Genomic DNA, 24,927 nt, shown 5'->3' with positions numbered 1-24,927 from the left:
AATCTGGCAATAAAAAATTGATAGTGTTTCAGTTTCCAAAATGTGAATCACCATAAATGTTTTCCCAGAAGTATAAGCATTACTTTTTCCCCAGTGTTTACATGGCCTCCTTTGTGCTCTTGATGCCATTCAATAGTCTTCAAAAATAAAGATCACAGGAATAATTCCTAAACACTGGCATAGATAAAGTGAACAGCCTGAAGTTTTTTAATCACTAGTATTGCCTCTGGTGAAAACAGTATTAATTAAAATCATAAAGGCATATAAATTAATCAAGCAGTGAAGCACATGGCACTATTTAGTAATGATGAGCTGAAGAAAGCTGATTACTAAAAATCTCAGAAAATATCTTGTACTTAATACAATGTTATCTTTATGAATCAGACATGATCGTGAATTTTATGGCTGTCCTGATTTGCTATTGTGATTGCTTGGCTTAACTCCTCCACTGAATCAGAAAAGCAAGACAAAGCTGTCTTGGACCCCAAGCTGGAAGCCAGACCTGCTTTCCAGCATGGCCAGGAACATCCAGCTGAGGAAGAGCCTCTCCAAGAGAAGGCAATTAGAAGAAATACAAAGAATGGAAACGTGTTTCAAAGATGGAATAACTGAATACATATGGTATTTCAGAGAGGGATGATCTCATGGATGAGATGAATAGCCCTAAAGCTAGAAAAAGTAGCCCTAAAGCTAGCCCTCAGTGTGACTAAGCTGAGAAGGGGAATCACATGGGGCTCTGCTCCTTGCCCCTACCTTCTTGCTGAATGATTCAATGGGTTAAAAAAATCTTTGAATGATTTAAAAAAAAAGAGAAAATGTAACTTTTAAAATTTCAGGATGCTTCTTTCCCTGTCCCAAGAAAATAAAACAGACTATTTGAACAGTTTTGTCTGATCTTACTCAAAGGTGTTACTGAAAAATATTATGCAACTCTGACGAAAAGCGAACATGGTGCTTCAGCCCATGCCCAGTTTTGGTCACCAGAGTACCAGTAAGTGAGGTACTGATGAACTCTTGGTGAGTGTGCCCAGCACATTTTCCCCACTTTCTTGGTACTGTACACAGCAACATGTACCACTCTGCAACGGCTGGTGACTCACTAGGAGGACTGCCTGTGCTGCAGTCTGAAATCTGTCCTCCACATGGGGAAAGACACACGAAATGTCGACTTTAATGCCATTGTGGCTTCTGCCATACAAAAATGCAGCCGGTTTGGGGATTTCTGTGCAGATACACACTCAGCAACTCACCCCCTGAACACCATGTAAATGGCACAATGGCAACATATCGCTACTCAGGAAGTCATGTCTTACCTAGCTGCTGCTGCCAAACCCTTGCTCATATAAATCATACAGCTCCTTGGACAGTTAAGCGCTATGAAACAAGGCAGTTAAAACGATGGCTTAAATGATAAAGGGAGTGCCTGGGAAATTTAATATAGGGGAAGTCTGCTTCCCTATTGTATCAAAGCTTTCTGAAGCAACTGGGCAGACTTGTCTGGGCCATTCTCCCCTAACGTGAAACAAGGACACATGCTAAGGGAATGATTTAGTGGATTGGGTTAAGAGCTCTGTCTTGAATTCCCTCTTCTATTTCATGTCTTCTCTGTGGTACCGAGCAAGTCACAACATGCAAAACTCAGCCTGCCATGCTGAAACTGGGAGTAAAGTGTCTTTCCCTAGTTCATTTTCTTTAAAATCCAAGCTTTCGGGGTCCTGGATTTCTTCTTATTACCTTCATGTGCTGCATCTTGGAAACCAGAGGCCCAGATTTGGTTCAGGTCTCAGCACTCATTATTGCTCATGGAAAGACACTGAAGAGCTAATTAGCAGTATGCACGCATTAACAATGCTTATCAACCTGGCTAGCCTCAGCAGACAGATCCAGGTTTGGGACCTTAATGGAAAAAACAGTTTTTCACCAGTTTTTGCCTCCCCATTGCAGGTTCAGCCACCACTGTCACCACGGGGCATAGGCAGTGACAGCAGCCTCCTGTGCTTTGCTGATCTGCCCCGAGCACAAACATCCTTGTGTTCTGAGATGTTCCTTCTTTCCTCCCAGTGAAAGGGGCCATCAGCTGGATATGGCACATGACTGGAAGCCAAAACACACAACTTTCATACATCTTGAAAAGCGAGTAGACTGGTGGCTGGAGAAAAATCAGTGAAGAGAAGCTCTCAAGCGTAGGGGTTGGATAAAAGCTATAAACAGTGCTGAATTTATTTCTGTATCCTGAAAATTTTAAATCTGCTTCCCTCACCTCTCTCTTCCTTTACCCTCATCAGTTGTGACTATTGAGCTATTGAAATAAAATGTGTAAAAAATTAATATAGTTGTGCGCTTTAATTTAGCTTTAGGTTGAAGAGAAAAAAAACATTTTTCACTTTATGACACAGGATTTCACAAGAAAAACTGCAGTTTTTTCTTTCATTTCTCCATGACCAGCAGGTAAAATGAAACACTATAGCAGGAAATATATTGGTTGCACTGAACCAAAGAATTAATTATTTTCTCAGGACCTGACAAGGAAACTGAATGAATATGAAAGCTCTTGTGAAATCTAGCCAACACGGAATTCAACACTCTTCAATTCCTTATTTATTTTCTGAACAGGACAAGATAATTATTGGTATGAATACAGCCTACTATGCTTATACACATCCAACAGTTATTATACCCTCCTCTGATATGAGCAGTAACATTGCTCAAGAGGAAAAACTAAATTCCTACATCACGACATTCCTCATTCTACTGTCACAACTGTAAGAGTATAGTAAAATGATTTCTTTGGTAAAGCTAGTAGGGAAGAAGAGCAAATTGAAGAATAAGTATTTCTCTATCTCCACCAAAACCCTTGGGATGGACATCCCTTTTACAGAATATGATTGAAACAGAACATAATCTTATATGAGCCTGGATAACATTAAGATCTTGCCTAGCTCAGAAGCAAAAGAAAGATACATCAGGTAACATGAACCTTGTTATCCATCCTTTTTTGCAGTCTTTTTGGTGAGGGACGAATTCACAGAAGTTCTTCCCCTTTGGTGAAAGTTCCTCCCAGTTCAATCTTCTTTAATGATAGTGGAAGCCATTAGTGCATTTCCCACTGAGAACCAGAAGAAAGCCTAGTGAAGACTGCTTTGATTTTATTTGTGCCAAGAAGCTAATGGCTGTGGCCATAAGTAGGTGCTCTTCTGGCTGCCTAGTACAACTAAATACTTCCTCGAAACCTTGCTGCTTCCTCCTGATCTCTGGGAATGGAAGACCAGAAGAGAAAAAATGCAAGAAAATATTACTTTTTGCAGCCAAAAACAGGGGCAAGAAGAAAAGGTTCCTTCAGAAATAAAAAGAAACAATAAATAATCTAGATGTTTGAAATTTTGGCCACAACCTTGGTTGTTTCAATGACCACAGATTGGGTATGACATAAGTCCTTCATGGTATATTTTCAATACAATGTACATAGTTTTTACCTTAATGAGATATGTAAGATCAGAATCAATGAATCAACACCATGATATGCCCCTAAGTTATTTTTTCATGGACAGCAGGTGAGCGGATGTCATTCCTCTGTTTAATCAGGAGTTAAAGCGTGTACAGTAATTCCTTATTTTCACAATATTCCTTCTGACAAAGATAACAACCATAAGAATGGCTCCCAGCTGGCTAAACCTGACATACAGGTTTTGTTAATAAAAAAATGCATGACTTAATTAATGAAATGGATCTATTAAGACTGTCCCCCAATCAACCAGAGTGGCCCCACCTACAGCTGAACTTCACATGACCTATCTTATGCAAAAAGAATTGTAATAACTTGCACTGGAAGCTGCTATAGAGGAAAGGTTGCTATGAAGAAAAAAACTGTGACTTAGAAATGCATATAATGCCCCTAGAGGAGAAAGCTTAGTATTTTCACTTTTACTCAGCCTTTTCCTTTACAGTGAATAATTGAAACAATTTTGCTAAACTGTGTAAAATTATTTCACAAAGAATAATTACATTTGATCTATTAGCACCTGATACTATCTATTGTCTAAATTGCTTGCATTCAATCCATGAGTAATGTCAACAGTATTAATGTCCATTATGGAAGAACTAGCTGAGTAAAAATAATTTTTAAATGTTTGACATTCTTGTGCCGTTTCTCTAGCATAATGTTCAAAAGAAGTATCATTATACCAACATACTGGATTTTTTTAAGGCATGCCTTTATTTAAGTCTGCAAACTTGGGGTCTTTAAAATTTGCCTGTTTTGTTCTGGCAAGCATAAATCTGCAGCAATCTACTCATTTTACATTCTTCTCTGTTCCTATCTAGCTGTCCCACACTAATTGGCTGTCCAAATTCACCTCCATCAACTTTGGCAGGCTCAATACCTCCTTCAGAAAACCAGGTTTTCTTCCCCCCCGGTCATAAAGAGCTGCACTGTTACAAACAGTGAAAAAAGGAACTTTGCAACATTTCTACAACAAAGTTATATATATATATATACATTATTTTGATCACACACAGACATACATGCTCCAAACTGAGCTAATGCAACAGCAGATACCTATTTTTTTTCTTTCTTGCAGCCTTATTCCTATTTCAAAGATTTCCAAATCCATGCTGCCTTTTAGCAGAGGAAATCCCACGAACTGTTTAAGATTACATTCTCACTGAAAGCGATGAATGCCACAGTCTTCTCCAGAATAAAAAGCTACTTTCTCTCCTTGGAATAGTAACTTTACAGTAATTTGGAGGAAGCAGGAGAAATAGTTGGTCATTAAACATTAAATGTATTAATGGGGCACTCACAGTGTATGACTCATCTGGAAAAGGCAGTTCTGTACTTGCATTTCAGGACTGCTGCAATATAATAGCTACTGCGATAAATATAGGTTTATCTCACTTAATATTTAGCAGAATCTAATAAAGAAAACTTAAATCAATGCACTTTCCAAAAAAAAAAAAAAAGCAAAAAAAATAAAGCATGAGTAGCACTATTTACATCTTACAGCTAGGGGAATAGAGAGGCAAAGAAAAAACATTCCAAAGGAGGCCCTTCATTTCCACTCCTCAAATGGAGACCTCTAGTACTTGGTCTTTGCAACTTACAGAGACTTGCAACTCCAGATGAAAACAATGACAAATCAGAACATTCAAAGCAGGAATCCCCCAAGCACTTTAGCAGCATGTATAAAATTATCCACTTCTTCAGACTCATATTGCTCTTGAAGTCCTGCTCAGTTCTCTGGAAATCTCAGACCTGCAAATATGGGTGAACCACTTGGTAGCAGTTGCTTGTAACATGGCATTGTTGGAAATGGAGCTTCTGTAGAGCTCAGAAAAATGATACAAAAAACCAACCAAACAAAAAAAAAACCAACAAAAAAACAACCCAAAAAACAGGCTATATAGGATGCTGGCTTGATTAGTAAAGTTTCATATGATGCCTTGGAGTGGAGGGAAAAGTGATTAATGTAAAGTCTGATATATTAGGAGATACAAAGAGAAATATAATTCATAAGGACAGAAATTCTGTTTGCTCTCAAGACACTGCAAATCCGTCCTTTATGTTTTTGGTCTTTTTTTACCAGTCCTAGTTGTTCATGATCTATTGAGCCCTAAAATCATATCACTTTGATGAAAGCTTTGTGCATTTCCTTACTCTGAAGTTCTGACTCATGTAGGTGATTAGGAGGCAGAATAGTAACAGAGATAAAATAACTGGACCACTTCAGAGCACACTTAAGTCACTGTGAGAACTCTCAAGTCCAAGGTAAATATATCTGTTCATAAGGAACTCCAGAAATGGAGACACTAAGAGAAACAGGCATGTGCACTACATCCTGGGCTTTTAGTGTAGACTTTTGTCTTGTTTTGCCTACTTTGTACCAAATGAGCTCTTAGTTCTGTCTGAGGAAAAAAATTAGTTCTCAGGAATCTTAAGAACAGAAACAAAATACTTATGTTTAGAGCTAGGGAAAATGTGATGCACTTCAGAAATTATTTGTAAGAGCAGAGTAGGTGACAGGATTTTTTAGATGGTGGACAAAAAGCTTTGGGGCACAAACCCCAGATATTTTACAAGAAATGAAAACCAAAATCAGCTCATCAAAACAATCAGAACCCAGAGTCTGATGTACTTCTATCAAAAACCAGTAACACCTTGCTTAGGTTTTTGATGAATAAAATTCACTGGCAGTTCAGATGCAGGCAAGCTTTCAGAGGGAGACTCTGAGAAAAAGAAATGGATATGACATTCCTGGAGTAAATATGGTGTGTGTGGGGAAGAACTTCAGCTGCTGGCCCCATCGAGTCCTGACAAAAGGAATGCAAGAGCTGTTCCCAAGGTGAAAGAAGACAGGCTGAACAATGTGGCTAATGGGATCACATTGAGCTAATGGGATCACCACAACTTGTTTTACTTCTGTTGGTGCATGTCAAAACTCTGATGTGTTTTAGATACATTCTACAGCAGTAGGCTAAATCTTGAGGCATTTTTGGAGAGAATTTACATATCTTTGGGTTTTGAGCCTTGTGTAAAAGAGTCTACTGGGTAAGAACACTTCAAATTCAGAAATTTGCAAATTGTAAGAACAGGTTCTTTTCTGTCAAACAAAGAAAAAAAAGAAACAGAAGGCTCAAACACGTAGCTTATACAGGCATTTAATGCTGCTGCCCTCACACAAATCTGCAGAGGAGGTTGCAGACACCTCACACTTGCACAGGCCCTCAGTTGCTATCTTTACAAGCCAGGTGTAGACAAGAGAATAAACACAGCCACACTGTAGCACCCAACTATACTATCACACATTTAGATTTGGCAAGTACTGACAGCACTTGGGAATGCTGTAAGTAATATTACTGATTTCTAAAAGCTCTGAAAACTTGCTTAATGCTCTTGATTATGGTATCCTGAAAGTATTCTAGAATGATCCTTATTCAACACATAAGGATTTAAAAATAAAATTGTACAGGTCAAAATGATCCAGCTTTGGCACCTACAGTTAAACTATTGCTCCAGAAAAATACTAGTTTTTCAAAGGGGCACTTGCGGGCCCCTTCCTGCTCCCTACATGCAGACTCAGGTGTCTAAATTTACATATAGGAGACTGAAAATTTTGGCCACACTGTTTAACAGGCAGATCTGCTGGGAGGTCTCTTGCAACCAGATTTTTTTAAAGCCTCATATTTATTGGACAGATACTGGCCCATTTCCAATCCACAACTGCAAATCCAAAGAAACAGCTCAGAGCAAACCAGCAGCCTTATTAGCCTTTAAAGATTTCATTTTCAAGAACTCAAGACCCTTTATTGACTAATGAAAGGTTGGGTCCCCAAGCCCACAGACTGATGTTGCTTGGAACATATTTTAATCATTTTGGAGTGCTAGCAGCCATCTGTCTAAAGAGCTTTGATCACATAAATGCACTCTGAACTGCAGCTCCTTCCGACTCCAAACCCTGTCCAAAAGCCAAAGGGAACCCGCAGGCATGGCAACTTTGAGACAATTCAAAGCCTTGCAATGTGATAAGACTGCTTTTATTATTTAGCACATCATTAGATTTAATGACACCACAGATAAGAGATACACTAAAAAGATACCATTGTCATCGCCTATCTTATAACAGCAACATCCAACTGTGACTTTGCTTTGTTTCTACCCAACACTTGTTACTTACTATGCTATTTTAAAAGAATAGTTAAATGAAACAAAAGGATTTCTTTTCCTGCTGCAAACATCAGAAATAGTAAAAAAAAGTACCTAACAAAAAACAAAAAACAAAAAAAAATTCAGGATTTTGTTTTTTTTATACTTTCCTGTTTAGTTAAAAACAAAACAAAACAAACAAGACACAAAAGACAAGCAGAGAAATTCCAAATATTCTACTGTATTTTCAGTTTAGACTATTGACTGTTGGGCAGATACTGCTTACACATACAAGCCTACTTTGACCAGCACTAAATACAAATTTACACTGAAAAAAGAGCGATCCTGTACAGTTAGAGCTCTTAACATTTTAACATTTATGAACAAATTTTACACAATTCAATTATTATTTCCTCCTTTTGAAACAGTTTAGCCATCTCAAAGTTTATTTTGTAGTGATCAGTATTTTTTGTTGTGGTGTCTCGTGAATGGTACAGAAACATGCTATTAACTATGAAAGCTTGGAAGCAATGACAATGTCAGGCATGAAAAAAATCTATTTTAATTACCAGAGTCAAGAAACTGCTCTCAAAAATCAAAGCAGAAGTCCTAAGAGAATGGTAAAAACTGCATAAAAATATCTCTCTTGATGACAGGAGAGACACAGTGGTGGAACCTGTGTGACAGAGCATGACTTTATTTGCTCCAAATGTCAGCAACCTCAATGAGTTCAACCCTGAGATTACAGTGCTTGCAGGTTTCTCTTCATTCTGAGATCTCATTCTTGAAACTTTTAGCATTGCACAGTATAATAAAATACTTTTCAATTCACTAGCTGTCATACCAAGTGTGGCTAGCTAGCAGTGTGAAGAAGGTGAAGTAAATAAATAAGAAATAAATCCTGCACTTCTTTGTCATTCATGAAAACATTTTCAGACGGCCATTCTGTAATGCTGATACAGCACAGATTAAGAGAAAAAGACAAAACTGTAACATGGAATGGCTCAGGTAATAGAAGAGCTTCTCTAAGCTCTCTGCTGTTAAAGAAAATACAACACTGATGATTCACTCAGTGTAACTCCCTCCCTCTCCTTCTGTGTCTTTTCCTTCCAAACTCAGAGCCATAAAAGTTCCTCTGCTAGTGAAACAGCATCTCCATGCCACTGCTTACATGCCTTTCTTGGTGACATCAGGAAAAAAGACAAGTGGAAGGAAAAAAGAATTACGCTAGTTCTCCTTCCTGTCATGACCATGCAAACTGCTGCTTACAAAAGCAAATATTACTAGTATATTACACTTTATTCAAATATCTGTGAGACTCAGAACTGAGCAAATCCCAGCAGGCCCGCTTATTCACTGGAAAACTGTGGCTGAAATTTCCAACTTGGTTTCTACTCTCCTAAAAATGACAGCTTTCACACCTATGCTGGAAGAACTACCCATACCAGATGAGTAACACATCATTACGGAATGCTGGACATAGGTTAAAAACCTTCCAAAACACAAGACCTCTATCACATTAGCTAGAAAAGCAGTTTGTGAATGGGAAGTTAAAATGGAACTTTTTCCAGTAAAATGCATCAGCATGACATGCATGTATCAATTTAACAAAAGCTCTAAGTTTAGACAGGAATTGAATAAAGTAAATACCTTACCCTTGACTTCTCTCTTTGTAAACAAAACAGGTGGGCAGCTTTCTGTTTTGTGTTCTGTGACAGGCAGAGGACTTCTTCTGCCACCTGCATTCTTAGATACTCCCTAACATTTTTCCACTGTGTGCAGTGTTAAGTGCAGAGTAAGAAAAGCAATGTTATGTCTAGCACTGACTGAAAACTGGTCACGTGGAAAGTTTTCTCACCAAAGACTTTTTTTATTGGGAAATGTAAATTCCAACACAAAAAAATTATGTTGTCTTCCTGTGGCACATTTCTAAGTGAAAGTTTTTTTTTCACCTTAGTATTTCAAACTGAAATGACATTTTGTTTCAGTTCTTCAGCTGAAGAGAAGTGAACTGAAACACATCAAATTCATGATTTTTCAAAACTGTTGAATTGACATTTTAACATAAAAACATGTCCTGTAAAAAACCAACAAAAATGAAATGGCATTTTAAGTCCTCCTGACAATGTTATTACTTTATTTCTAAATATCATATTAATAACAAAAGAATTCCCTTTCATACAGTATTTATAGGGCAAGCCAAATTCTTCTTTTACACTTTTAGATTTTCTGCCTAACTTCTCATGGGAAAATCTGTCTTCCAAATGCCTCTTATTACACACACGGTTTTCCTGTGTTTCTTTAACTTGCTCTAGAGAGGGCTGCTTCTTATTCTGTATCTGTTTTCCTTCTTTCATTTTAAAGCAAGAGTACCTGCATATTCATAGTCTCTAAAGGTGTTATGCAAAAGGGTAAAACTTCTTATTCAGTTTATACAAATAAAGCAGCTGAAGCAGAGTTTAGCGATGTGATTCATCTATATTCATCCAGCATTTCAACATTTCAATGGCAGAATCAGAATCCATAGCCTTTGGCCACACACCCTTTCTATCAGGTAACAGATTCCATAATCCTGCATATGCTCTTTATAGATTCTCCAATTTTGATTTTGTGATCGCTTTGGTGATCTCATCATCCTAATTTTTACAAGTACTTCTACAGGAGTTTCATACTTTGTACTGTTATCTACAAACAACAAGTAGCAGTCAGTGGGTTGATTGTAGGTAGTTCTTCCAGAGACTTTAAACCTTCCAAGAATTCAATTTTATTACACTTTAACAACTTTGAAAAATGGTTCCTCGACATCTCTATGTACTTATTTCAAACAGCACAGAACAAAATTACACCTCCTAGACTTTTCAGCTCACTGAGAAACCAAGGAAGTCATAACAGAAAATAACATAGAGCAGAGGTAGAAAAGAAGGTGAAGGAATCAGCCAGGCAAAGGACAGCTGTGAACAGAATGCCAGCAGGGCCCTGTATACAGAGTTGTGAGACCATATCAGCCTCCAATGGCAAGGAATTCCTTTCTGTCAAGCAAATCGTTGCTCTTAGAGAAGAACAGAAACTCATGTGAAAAGGCCCATTCCAGCAAAAACGACAAAGTAAATGTTGTTTTAGTTCACATTACCCCATGACAGCAAATAAGTAGAGAAGTCAGCTCAAGTCTGGGGCAATACAGTATAAGGACCTGTGGAGTACTTCTAGCCTTAATGTACTTGGCACAAAAAGTGACTGGTTGGTCCTCAACTAATTTGAAAAACTTAAGAAACTTTGCTACTCTAACACCCAGTAACAGAAGCAGTAGTGGAATTAGCATAGTGCACGGTGCAAATTAAAACGGCATCACGGAGTGTGTTTGGCTCTTCGGTCCATATTCATGCTGCTTCCTCAGACCTGCTGCTTAGTGTTTCTATTGGCAAGGCACCTCTGAAGGCCAAGAGCCAGCCCCTGGAAACGTTAGGCACAAAGATTTCATAAAGTGTAGGTCAGACCAATCCGACAGCAGCACAAGGCAATTTGAGTGTACTACATTCTGGTTGCAGGGATGGCGTGAGGTGGCTTGTTATTCCATCAGGTGCCTTGGATCTTTGACAGTTCAGTGCTTCCTCTCTCTCAAAGTTTTCATAAATCACTAAAGCCGAGCTGGAAATTGTTTTGCCATGCTAAATTTTTTTTTCCCAGTGAGATAGGAAAACTTTTAAAGTCATGTCACGGCAAGAAGCAAAACATTTGCAAAGGTTTTTTTTTTCCGTGTTTCTAAATGAATGAGAAACAGAGACAGCTTAAAGAGCATGCTGATGGCTAAAATATTTCATTGGAGGGCAAAAAAAGGACACCCCTCAGCCCCCAACAGGTTCAGATACTGCTTCGCCTTCTCATTGCCTGCCAAACTGCCACTGTAAACACCAAGCTTATACTGGAGTTTCTCTCCACAATCCCTTCTCTTTGTAAATGGTCAAATACTAATTGGAGAATAGATGTGAGTCTGGTCTGCCATGCCCCCAAGAAATTTTCCTATCCACAGATTTATTTCTAAAGTCAGTCTCTCTGACTATATTGTTAGAAAGTTGAACAAATGCAGAAAGTGAGACAATAATCAATTCCAAGCTGGAGAACAAGAAGTCTGGAAACGGGGCAGAGACAGGAGGATAATAAATTCAATAAAGTGTGAAATACACAAGGAGAACAGGGGAGGGCTCTGCCTCTACTGCTCACCTGCACCAAGCCACTGAGAAATACAGCCATCTCAGTAGCACCAGTAAAACTTCATGCAGCTGCTTTCCAGTGCAAAGCAGCTCACTGATCAGTCTTCCCCCATTTGGCTGTCTGATCCAGCTCAGAAACAGCCTCCAAACCTTGGACTTTTATTTCCTGTAACACTGACAAGAGCTGTGATTGCACAAGCAATAAAGTGACAAAGAAAAGAAGCCATTGGGAGACATAGGTGCTTACTAGTGGAAAACGCTTATGAGATTGCCAAGACCGACCTAAAATCCCCATCACTTTGGGGCTGCAGCACCCCACTGGAAAGCACAAAACAGAGGAGAAGACTGAACACATAGATTCCAAATCCCAGGTCCAAATTATCAGGGTGTTGGCTCCCCTCACCCCCACAAATTGACTAAAAATTCACTGAAACCTCCATGGGTTGCTGAGAGATGTGGTTTTAAGCAATTTGATTTAAAGACAGCAGTGCTTCTCCACCCCAATATTCTACTAATTTTGACACTCAGTTCAATAAACAAACAGAAAGATGGTCCCTGCCTTTTTCTTTGTTATAACAGAAGACAAACAAAAACCTTAGTGTTCCCTTACAGCGTCATTCCTTTCTCTATGTTTGGCTGCATCTTACTGGGGCAGGTTAGGTTCCTCCAAATCACGTATTACATGGTCTCCCACTGCATATCCAAGCCAATCCTCTCTTTTGTATAGAAAAGAACCTTTTCTGTGCTTGTAAGTAGGAAATTTAATTAGCTCAAGGTTTATGTTTATTGTCAGGTGTCTGAAACTCTTTTATAAAACAGAAGTCACTGCTGCAAGGACAGAGAATACTTAAAAGAACTGCTGTCTTCTCCATGATTTCCCCAAAACTTTACTGCCAAAATAACAGTGTGGTTTAGAGGGATACCATTACTTGGTCATTCTTCTAAATGACTGTAATTACACCATGTTATGTCTAAAGCAACTAGCACTGAAACAATGACAGCAACTGCCAGAACAGAAACAAGCAGAGAGGATGAAAAGAGCAGGAAAATGAGTCAACGGCTATAACTGAAAAAGTGAGATTAAAAAAAAACAACAGGTATGAAAAGACCAGTTAGTTCTCTGAAGTAAACTGCTGGGACACGTGCTCAAGGTAGTCCTCTTTTGCTTGAGAAGAAGGACTGAGATCACCACTCTGCATTAGTGGTTGCAGCTTCACTAATCCCACTGTAAACGGGTTCCAGTTCATTTGGGCTGGGAAACTGGATGTTAGAGCAGCCCAATCTTCTGCTACATTTTGTGTTCCCCTGAAGGAAATCTAGAGTGAGAGAACTCTGAAGGAGACTAAGAGATGGCAGAACAAACAGGCTGAAATGTTTGAGCAGGGGTCAGTCAGAGTACAGGAATCTGACTATTTAGGCTATTTATTGTATTCTGACTTGCTACTGCAGTGGCTGTGAAAATGAATATTGACTTGTTAAGTAGAAATAATTTATAGTTTTTAATAGCCCTTAAAACTGGAATGAGAGCAACATTCCGACAGCAAGAATTACACCATTCTATATCCATACACAGAGCCCATGGAATATGGTTGAAATGGCACCATCTGAATATTATATTCCATAACATCAGTCATGAAACTATAGAATGGAAGTAAATTAAACACACACAACTGTATCCAAAACTTAAATATAGAAAAGTCTTTTTATCCGGGACTAGAAGTAATGGCTTACAAAGTATCTTTCTTCATCTATTTCTCTTGTTACAGGGTGATTCAGTTCTGTAATTAAAATGAATATTGAGTTTGTCCCTGTGCCAATAGTCCTTCATTTGGGGAAATAATAAAGAACCTTCTTGATTTCCTACTTTCACATCTATCGATCTCAGTCTTTAAAAGAATGAACTTCCATGTCATTCTACAAAAGACGTTGTGGGAAAAATATATGGACCTCCATAAAACCAACTGCTATTTAGAACATTTGCTTGTGCCACTTAAACATGAATTCCAAGTATTCCAACTGAAGTACTGTAAGCATTGAAACTTGTAGATTTAAATTCTGTTAAATCTCTTCAATAGTTTTTAACTTAAAAAGTGCTACAACTGGTTAGGGAGCAAGAAAGCTGCTAGCATTGCATGCATAGAAGTTACCCATATTAACTGAAAGTTTGAATCTAAAAATACTTATTTCAGGTAATTGTACTTATTAATACAAGGAGCCTTACTGAAGTTATTCTTGTATTTCGTTGTTGAGAACCATCACATAACTTTAAAATAAACCATCTTTTTCTCCTATGCTCACCATAACCTACAGTTTCCAATTACTTTTCAACATTATACTGCTTTTGACTGGGATGCAATTAATTTTCTTCACGGTAGCTGGTATGGGGCTAAATTTTGTATTTGTGTTGAAAAAAAGTGTTGCTAACACATGGATATTTCAGTTATTCCTGAGTAGTGCTCACACAGAGTCAAGCCCTTTTTTGCTTTTCACACCCCCCCAGCAGTGAGCAGGCAGGGGGTGCCCAAGAAGTTGGACAGAGCTGGAACAGCAGACTCCAGCTGACCACAGGCATATCCCATACCATATGGTGTCACATTCAGCATAGAAATCTAGGGGAAGAAGGAACCTGATTTTAGAATTGGACAGATCACATAACTGAAAAATATGCAAATAAAAAACTCATGATGATGTTCAAACAACAGAGGTATGTGAGAAAGAAGTAGTGGGATTAACATTCCCATGTACTTCAAAACTGGTTATTTGGATATAGCCTTCTTTGGTCACTGAGGATCTTATTTGCATTAATCTCTAGCTTAAAGAGCACTGTGTTGAAACAATTATATTAGTAAGCTATTCCTAACTGTTATGCAAATTTCTGCTATGTATTTTTGAGTTAGCATCCAGAAAACAAAATTTTCTTTTTGAAACTTGACACAGAGACAACACAAGAAGAACAAACAGAAGCACAGAACTTGGCAAAGTTTATTTGTAGCCAGCTTCTTGTTCCTTATGTATCTGAATTAGATTTTTCCTCCTTTTTAATTCCATTTCACTTCTCTGTCCCTTTTAAAGAAGACTGAAATTATTCTGGGATATGTTTTTCAGAAAATCAAAATTCAGAGGGAAATAAATGTTTCCTCATTCTATTTGCAAAAGCTCATTTTAACTTTGGTTTAGGCCATTCCAGCTTTCCATGAAGCTCCAGTTTCAGTTAGGATTGGCTTTTCACTTTACCAAAAGTGTGGTTTACAACACAGACTTCTTTCACAGTTGGAGGAAAAAAATGAACATCTTCAAACAGCAGCAGTTATCAGATCAGAGAATTGTAGAATAATGAGGTTGGAAGTGACCACTGGCAGTCTCCAGTCCAACCCAACTTCTTCTCAAAGTGATACCAATATGAGATCACACCATATTGCTCATGACTTTATCATGTTAGGAAATATCCAAGGATGGAGATGGCAAAACCTCTCTGGCAACCTGTTCCAATGATGGACAGCCCCCGTGGTGAAAAAGTTTTCCCTTGTAACCTGCCTGAAACTCTCTTGTTTCAATTCAAGTCAGTTGTTTCTCACCCTGTTGTCATGGAGCACTGTGAAGAGGACGCCCTTCCTGACAACCCCTGCACAGACCCTGTCAGGCTGCCTTTAGGTCTCCCTGGAGCCAACAAAGGAATATTTTTTCTTTCCCAGGCTGTACAAGGGCAGTACCCTTGGTCTCTCTTTACATTGCAAATGCTACGGCTTCCTGACTGAACCGGTTGCCCTCTGTCAGGCTTGCTCCAATTTATAGATGTCTTACTTTTACTGGGGACCCAAAACTGGTTGCAGTATTCTAGATACAAAGAATCTTCTCTCTGGAGAAAATAAAAAGGGATTATTTTTTTTCCCTGAAGGTCTCCACTTGTTTCCCTCCTTTAGGCACATCTGCGTGTACTTACTTCACACACACAGATATTCTGGACCTAAGTATCTCTCCCCTGATTTTGTATGATAAAATGATACTTTACTTTTCCTGGATTATACTAATGTTAGTGAAAGTCAGATTGGTACAAAAATGCACATGTTAATGCCATTGTTTACACATGTATGCATCCAAATAGTTAATATATGCACACAGTCATTTATTTTGTGACCAAATCCTTAAAATGTTATTGTGTGTTAAGGCACAAGTACAAGTGAAGCAGTTATTCCTTGTGTGCTTTAATGTGAGCCTCTAGTTTTTTTGGTTTCCTTTACTGTTGTTGGGTTTTTTGTTTTATTTTGTTCTATTCTCTTTGTTTATTTGATTTTGTTTTCTTAAATTTGCTTCTTCTAAGTTAAAGGATGATGAAGTGTCCTGGTTCTGGCCAGGACAGGGTTAGTTTGTGCAGTACCCAGGAGGGCACATGGCAGTGACCCAGAGGATAGTCTATACCACCTCATGACATTTTCCAGTCTGGGGGGAGAAGGGAGTCTCTTCTGGGGAGAAGGGGCTCCTTCCCATCAGGATAGTGTAGCTGTGGTGAGAACTGTGCATGTGAATCACTCCCTCTCTCTTGTACACTTTGGTTATTAATATTGTAGCTGTTACTGTTCATTTTCTTGTCTCATCGCTGTTTCCAGTAAATTATTCTTATCTCAACTCCTGATCTTCATCTTCTGTGCCTCCAATTCTCTTTTCCATCCTGTTGCAGGGAAAGTGGGAGGGAGAAGGGGCAAATGAGTGAGTGGGATGTGGTTTGGAGAGTCTCAGCAGGAACATTAAATTGGGGAGTACCATTCCTTAAACCACGACTCATAGAAATCTCAGTTAAAAAAGGAGAAAAAGAATAAAGCAGGAGAAATGCTTTTTGTAAGGCCAGGGAAGACCTATGAGCAAAAGGAGAAGTCACCAAATGAGCCAAAATTCTTAAGCCCCTGTCATGCTGGGGCTTAAGACAGAAAGTGTAAGAATCTGGCAAAGACATGAGAGAACAGCAGGTGAAGGGAATGTGCACCCAGCATTGTCACACTGCAGCTTTACAGCTCAGATGAAGACTGGAGCATGTGTGAAAGCCTCTATTTTGCTAGCTGAGGAATTCTGAAATCCAAAAAAGAGAAGAACTCCAGGGAATACAGTCTTGAACAGCAAATCATATAGCTAACTCACTTGGATCAAAGCAGCAAACTTCCACTTCATTTCAAAACAGTCTGTCTAAAAACACTCTTGGCGCTAATTCTAGACTACTAGCATGGCAAACCCTATGAGGAAATAAAAAGACCCAGAAGACATTTATACATGCATCCCCTCCACATACAAAGCAGAGTGAAAAATTTCATTCATTTGGGATGGCTTGGGAAATGCACTGTCTACCTTGTTATTCGTAATTACTGTGGCCGTCCCACCCTTGGCTTGGTACAGTCGCCAAAGCTTTATGCACATGTGACATATATTCTTTTCTGTCTCATTTGACATGTGTTTAAAGTACTGTCACACTGTTGGATGGCAAGGGCTGTAGACACCAAAATGTTAAGTTCATAATAATCCTCATAATGGTGTAATTAATTTATAATCAAGTAAAAAGATAGGCCTGAGACATCAAATGTTGCTGCTTATGCACTTACAGGAGTCCTTGTTGCCTTTTACAACACTTGCAGGTTCAGCTCCAGGTGGCCTCTGACTTTTCAAGTCACATTTTTGTATGCTCTATGGCAATGTTTCCATACAGAGAGGTTGTGGAATCTCCATACTTAAACTGAATATTGATTGAGGTTGGCAGGGAGCTCTGGACATGATCCTGGGCAACCAGGTCTCAGTGGCCCTGCTTGAGCACAGGTTGGACAAGATGACCTCCAGAGGTCCCTGCCAACCTCCATCAGTCACTCTGTGGGTCCACTTTGGGAGACATGAGCCTCTGGAACAGTGAGGTAGGTAGGAGATAAAATCTTCTACTTTAGATGTTACAACTTGTATAAATCAGTAGTGATACATGAGTTCTTGCCCCAGGGGATAAGCAGGTGAGCATTTCCACACCTTATGGATAGATTTTGCAAATGCTGACTGTTCAAATTAAGAGCCATAAGTTAATAACATGGTACATTCTTGTGCTGATTCCTGCAAGTCATTATTGTTAATATTTCTGGGATTTAAAGCATTTACACAAGTAAGTGGCCATTGCTGCCTACTATACTTGTTAAACATTGTATGTTAGTGCAAACTTGATAGGCTATGCCAAAAATATAACTCAAAAATCAGTGAAAAGTCTCCTACAGTGTGCATAGACCAACACAAGCAAATTCTTAATCTCTGAAATATCAATTTTAAAAGATTACATTTCAGTTTTTCAAATTATTACAAAAAATAAACATTTAAATGAGCAATAAGGGCACCATAACAAATTCTTTTTAGCTTGGTAAATCATACCATAATTTGTGCACACACTAAATGCTGACCAAATTCATTAAATCCAATAATCACAAATTGCTTGGGGTTTCTATTCACTATTAACAGGCTTTAAATAAATGCCTATGAGATTTAGGAACAAAAGTTGTTTTTGAAACTTCCCTCCAAGGCTTTAATAAACTTAATGAGAAGGGGAAACTTGAAAAACCTCTAGAAACCCGAGTATTTTTCACTTGTGAATGCTGAAACACTGAAAACATACACAGTTCTGCTATTGCAAATGCTTTTTAGACATAACTAGTTCTCTTTATTTCCAATGAGTATAGTATTCACACTATATTTATTATTTACCTCTGTAGCCCACATCCCTCATCACAGACATTCAGCCTTCAGATTCACAATTTTCTGCTGTGTTGATGCCAATTCTCCTGCCTTTAACCTGCTGGCAGCTCTGTACCCCCTCTCACACAGGAGGTCAGGATGAAATGAGAACTGTAACCCAACATCACTCCATAAAACAACCTAACTCCTTCACTGGACCACACAGAGCTTTTCCTTAGGGACTAAAACCCACTGATCCATGCAAATGTTTGGTGCAGCCCACCTAAATTAATGAGAATGGGTATTTCTCTCATTCTACGTACAGAGCATATGGAAATAAAAGGTAAATGTATTGGGGTTGAAGAAGAAAACAGTCTTTTAGAATTACACAGTTTATTATTTTAAAATCTACATTGACTAAGTTAGGTATGTGCAAACAATCAGGGAAGAAACAAGCATTTATGTAATGTGGTTCTTTTGTCCACATGTTTTTAAGTGATCACATTGCCACAGTACAGACTTTTAGTGTGAAAATCAACCATCGTCAACTTTTCACTTCCCTTAAAAGAAACTAATACAAAATTCAGGCTATAAGAAAAGGACTCCTATTTCAAAGAGATGGTTGGTGAGCAGTAAAGCAGAAATGCAGGCTTTGATTCATTGATGTATTCACATTTTTCCCAACAAATACCTATTTGATAAGGCCATTTCCTCACTCAGTCAGACATCGTACAGAAAATTTCCCCTATGAGTCACTCATTCATATTAGAATCAATCATTTTACCTGTAATAAACACGCAATGTTTGGATTTCTTCTTCCAGTTTTTTGCACTGTTGGAGAGCAGCTTCTTTTTCTTGTTGCAAAGCTATCAGTTCTGCCTGTGAAATGATAAACAACCGATAACCAGTTTATTCAGGATATCCATACTTTTTGGAAAACATATCAATCCATGCAATCATTTCAACCATTACAATTGCACACATAGAGTTATACTGTTATGTAATTCAGTGCTGTGGTTTAACCACAGTTAGGAACTAAGCACCATGCAGGTGCTTGGCCACTTCCCCTTCTTCCCACTGATGGCATGGTGAGGAGAATCAGGAACAAAAAGAAAATCAAACTTGTTGATTGAGATAAGAATAATCTCAAGTTCAATTAACTTGTTCAATTAACTAACAAGTTCTATTATTTAACATTTAACAATAAGTTAAATGTTAAATAATAGAAACAAAGTAAAAGATTATAATAATGATAATAATAGGAGTAATCGTAATAAGGAGAGGGACAGAGGGAGATAAATCCCAAGACAGACAAGTGATGCACAGCACAACTGTTCACCACCTGCTGACTAATGCCAAGCCTGTCCCTGAGCCGTGATCACACCCTTTCCTGGTAACTCCCCCCCATTTTATATACTGGGTGTGATGTTGTATAAACAGAATATTCCTTTGGCCACTTTGACCAGTTGTCCTGACCAGGCTCCCTCCCAGCTTTTTGTGTACCTCCTCACTGGCCATGCAGGAAACACTGAAAGTCCTTGACTTGGGGCAAGCACCACTTAGCAACATCTAAAGCATCAGTCATCAACATTATTTGCATACTGAATTTAAAACCAGCTACCAGGAAGGAAATGAGCACTATCCCAGCCTATTTAATTCTTATGAAATATTCCCTCTTTTTCTTGCACTGAAATTGTTTCTAGTTTTTTGTTGCTTTTTTTTTTTCCTAGCAGAATTATGTTTTGAATGGCTTCTCCCATGTATACAGTAAGCTTTTTGAATACCTAAGGTTAGAACCCTTCAGTTCAGCCAAGTGGTTATCAGCAAACTTATTTCATATGATATATATGTGTTGCCATACTGCAAAACTGGTAACCAACACATGGACAGTGAAGCAAGTCCCTTGGCCACGAATTACTGACACATGACTTTGGTCTGCACATGGCTCCCTGGCTGTTAAGGGCAGTTCCCATGGTGGCAGCCCCTGGCTGATGTTAGCAGCAGAAGAGCTGCTGGATAACCAGAACCCTGAGCAGTGGCAGGCAACGAGCCAGCAGGGACTGCAGAGACTGGCACTGACAGCACATGCTGAGATCTGTGTGCATTCTCACCCAGGATCTGGTTTATAGAGGGGTGAGGGAATCCCTAAGCAATCACTGTCATCTCCCATCTGTGAACCCCACCGGATACTCCCCCTCCCATCCTTGATTCACTCTGAAGGGAGTGTGACTCATGACTGTAATGGAAATTGCAGCATGTGGCTTGTAAGTCAGGAAGGTAGCCAGCCCCAACAGGCCTTACAGTTAAAGAGGAGGCAGGGAGAAATAAGTATTCATGCATATTTCATATGGGTCTATAACTTAATCACCATTAATTTTAAAAGTCCAATTTCAATAGCACTGCAGGACTGCCTTGAGGGCCCAGGTACCATATAAATTATTTTTAAATCAGCGGATGATTTATAGTTGTAACAACAAATAAGATCAGGCTTCCACAGCAATTCCTTGACACATGAGCCTGAGCATTGGGCTGTTTTCCAATGTTTTTAATTCATGGTGTAAGTTATTAATTGTACAAATTGTAGAGCCCTTAACCAAGAGGCACATGTGTGAGAAATGCCAACTGTGGATTCTGCCAACTCTTTGGGACACAGTTGCGGAAAAGTTTCTTGGTAAATTAAAGACCTGTTATATGAGCTACAAACCCATGAAGGGAAATGCACATAGTTCAGCCTCTAAGTCTGCCAAGCTCACTGTATAATCATGAACAGCTCTGCCTGTATGCCTCAAAATCTCTCTCCTAAAACAGAGCTCCCACTTGCTTCTGTTTCCTGTTTGTCTCTTAAGACTGTAAGTCCTCAAGGCAGGTGTTTTACTGTTTACTGTCAACTCCCAGTCATCTATGGGCAATTCATTCTGCTGGTTGATTAATCATGTCCTGGATACTTGGCTGATTCCTGGCAAATTTTATTGAATACTGCATTGCACAAATGCAGCTACACAAGCAGTCTCTGAAGCGTGCTGCTCGGTGGGTCGTGTTGCACCCAGGGTTTTGCACTGCCCAGGTACAGGCCCCACTGCTGTAATTACTCCTGTGAGAGACATCCATAAAATTTTAACAGGAAGTTCCCTGGTGAATAAAAACTTTCTTACTATATGGGAAGAAAGTAGCTTAACTTCTGCTTTAAAAGCAGAAAGTGTTAATGTTTAACATCTGAGTGACAGTGGTTTTGAGCTTCTGATACCAAAAACAATGTACTGGATGCTGGCAAGCCCTAACTTCTGTCAGCAAGAGGTTAAAATCCTCTGCAGGTGAGCCTCTTGCCTGGTGTAGCTTGCTGCCTTGCAAGCAGAACTCACAGAACACAAGATGTTAGCCAAACCAAGCTATTTTCTGTAATTATACTGTTCTGTAGGTGAAACAACATTCTTAAAAATTGGAAAACACGCTTGAATCAAAGTAGGTGGTTTGTTCTAGAGGCCAGTAATTAACGTCCTTGCCAATTTTCAGTGTACTGTGAAGTGTGATTGAAATGGTAGACTGGAAGGAAATGTTTGCAGCTGACACACCTACTCAGAGAGATTAACGGCTAGTCTCTTTGGAGAACTATCATAAAAAATACACCTAATGTTCCACTTGCCTTTCAGGACAAGAGTCAGAGGCACTAGAGTCTTAAGACTTTTATTTATGTCAGTTTTTCAGCAGAAAAAATGGCACTGATTGGACTGGGTTTGCATCTGGGTTTGTACCAATAAAAATAACAGCAGAATCAAGTTATTTGGATTTAAAAAAAACCCAACAAACCCAAGAGCTACAAGTGAAGGGAAGAAAAATAGACATTTGTTAGTCTCCTTAGTAACTTCTAGTGGAGTTGATACTAGGAAGCTTCACGAGACCAACAAAAATCCAAGTACAAGAGTCTCTGTGCACAGCATGCAGCCATGTAACAAAATGACCCATTGTTTCACAGGCCTGAAGGGTGGTAAACACAAATAAATGAGACCAATATCCTCCCAAGGCAGAGATGCCTTCCTTCACTAGAAGAAGGAAAGCAAAACAGTGCCCATCACCAAGTTAAATTGCTAACTAAAACAATGGCATCTGCTCTACTATAAAGAATTTGGAAGACTCCTAAATGTATATTGAAATCCATCCATAGTGCACATGGCAAAAATCCTGCATGAGCTCACCTCTAGTAATAACAATAGCTGCTTGAGAACTTTTTAACAAAATATTGTTCTTCTGGAAAATGTCAAGCTGTGGAAATCAGAACTTTTCACAGAAATTGATTTGTTTTGATTAAATTGTTTTGGAAGGTAGGGTAAAGAAGACGCAAGAAGAAGAATTACACTCAGGTTCCTCTGGTGGTGGTTTCCCTTAGAAAGGTCAATTTAGAGTTGAGCTTGGTCACCTTTTGGTACAGGTGTCACACTCAGCAAGATTCCTGTTTAACCCTGAAAGGCTATTCTGATCACTCAGATACTGTGAAAAATATTTATGAAGATTTAATTTTTTTTCTTTGTCCAGAAATTCCTACACTTTCATATTTGGTTTAATTTGCATAGATCCTTTCCCATCCTCTGGCCCCCTATCCGCCTTCCTGCAAAGGAGAATTCTCGTTTCTTTACTTTCTCATTTTGCATTTTAGCAGTTATTTGGTGAAGATTTGAATTTTCCAATTAAATATAAAATGTAATTGCTACCTATCAAACTTAAAATAGCTGATCTCAACTACAGAAAATCTCAGTACTGATCTTTTTGCTGTTGCTTTTGCATCAAAACATTTAAAGGAACAATGTTATGTGTTTTCTTACCACAGAGTTTGGAAAAATACAAGGCTTAAGCAAAGGAAAACAGAGGGTAAAACCAGTTTTTATCTTTTCCTAATTCCTCTAGGGCAAACATGGGCACCCTCAACTGTAATCTAGATTGAAAGAGGTAAGAACACACAGCATCCTATGCTGTCAGGTTCTCTTTGGAACCTCACCTTTGTGTGAGAGATGGCTTTTGTAAGACTTTTCAATATTCAACGAAAGGAAAAAAAATCCAATTAACTTGGCTAATATATTTTCATAGTTTTATTTTCAATTGATTTATTGTCTCATGCATTTATAGACAGCATATATATTCCTCAACATATGTATCTATATATCTGTATCTATAATAAGCATTTATTTTTCCTTTCTGAGATAGGCTAAACAAACAACTTTTTCTGTTACCTCTGACTAAGCAGGCTCCTCATTACCCTGATCAATTTAAACACATCTCTCCTCAGTACTCTTACTAATGCCAGTGGAAACCTCCTACCTGACACATTCTTGCATTCTTTTTGCTCACAATCACCCTCCAGCCTGTTCTCCAGCACACTGGTATTACCCAGTTGACAGTGGAAACTTATTCATCCTGAAAGGATAATACCTTACACTTGGCACCAAAATCCTACCCCATTGCTTTTGTTTTCCCAGTACTTGAGGCCATCCCAATCTTCCTGCAAGACAGCTTGAACCTACTTTGTATTAATAATATCTCCACGTCTTATTAACAACTCCCACCCCGTATCATCAAGGAATTTTGTTGCTACACTGCTGCTCTTCATGCCAAAGGTTCTCAATGACAGCATTAAAGAAAACTGGTTCAGCACCAACTGGTAAGAAATTGGAGAGAAATTCCACTAGTGAAATCCTTGGACCTTAACATTTCTTCCTTCAAAGCTGTTTGCTGCTGCCTTCCTGCTAACTAGTTCCTTATTGCCTTTGACTAATCCTTCATCTCCTTCATGGGTACATGACATTTTGAAGACAGACATGAGCTAAACGTGCCCATTCTTCCAAACAAGAGACTCTGGGTGAACCCAGCTAACAGCAAGCAGCATTTCCCACATTAAGCTTGTGCCTGCTTGTAAAGTAACAATATACACATTCCCCAGTGTAATTAATAATTTTCCATATGGCACAACCTATAAGCTTATGTGTCAGGTTATGTTAAAAAAGTTTCCTTGTCTAACTAACCAGTTATCATATCAAAGAAGAATTCTTGCATGATCATTCTTGTGTGAAAACTGTACTTCAATTTCACTCTTGATGGATCCATGCTTTAAAAACATTTTCCTTCCAAATTTACTTTGAAGCCTCACAATAAGGACTAACTGGTCTACAGTTGTCAAAATTACATTTTTTGCCCTTCTAAATATAGATGTTGTCCCTGCTAATTCCCTGTCATATTACACTGCACACAGCCTCATAAGATTTATTAAAACACTTTACTATAATTCTTGAAATTTCAGGTACCAGCTCTTTCAGAACTGGGGATGGCAACCATCCATTAACCCAATGCAAGCACAATAATTTATTGAACATCTACCACATACTCCATTTGAATACATTCACTTTTCTTAAC

General features: G+C 38.7%; 1 protein-coding gene across 3 annotated transcripts in view; it reads right to left on the bottom strand.

Annotated features, from left to right (window-relative positions):
• Positions 1-24,927, bottom strand: part of MIPOL1 (mirror-image polydactyly 1) — a 188,313-nt gene that overhangs the window by 32,360 nt on the left and 131,026 nt on the right. For all 3 annotated transcript variants that reach the window (XM_014249747.2, XM_088057511.1, XM_088057512.1), the window contains exon 11: positions 19,316-19,410. In XM_014249747.2, coding sequence (XP_014105222.1) covers positions 19,316-19,410 — 95 coding nt within the window. The remainder of the gene's footprint in view (positions 1-19,315; positions 19,411-24,927) is intronic.

This window comes from Pseudopodoces humilis, chromosome 7 (genome assembly GCF_049639895.1).
Source record: "Pseudopodoces humilis isolate 2021_Gansu_Grassland_sample_001 chromosome 7, ASM4963989v1, whole genome shotgun sequence".
NCBI lineage: Eukaryota > Metazoa > Chordata > Aves > Passeriformes > Paridae > Pseudopodoces > Pseudopodoces humilis.
The sequence above is the reverse complement of the archived record's forward strand: the minus strand, read 5'-3'. Positions and strand labels throughout refer to the sequence as shown.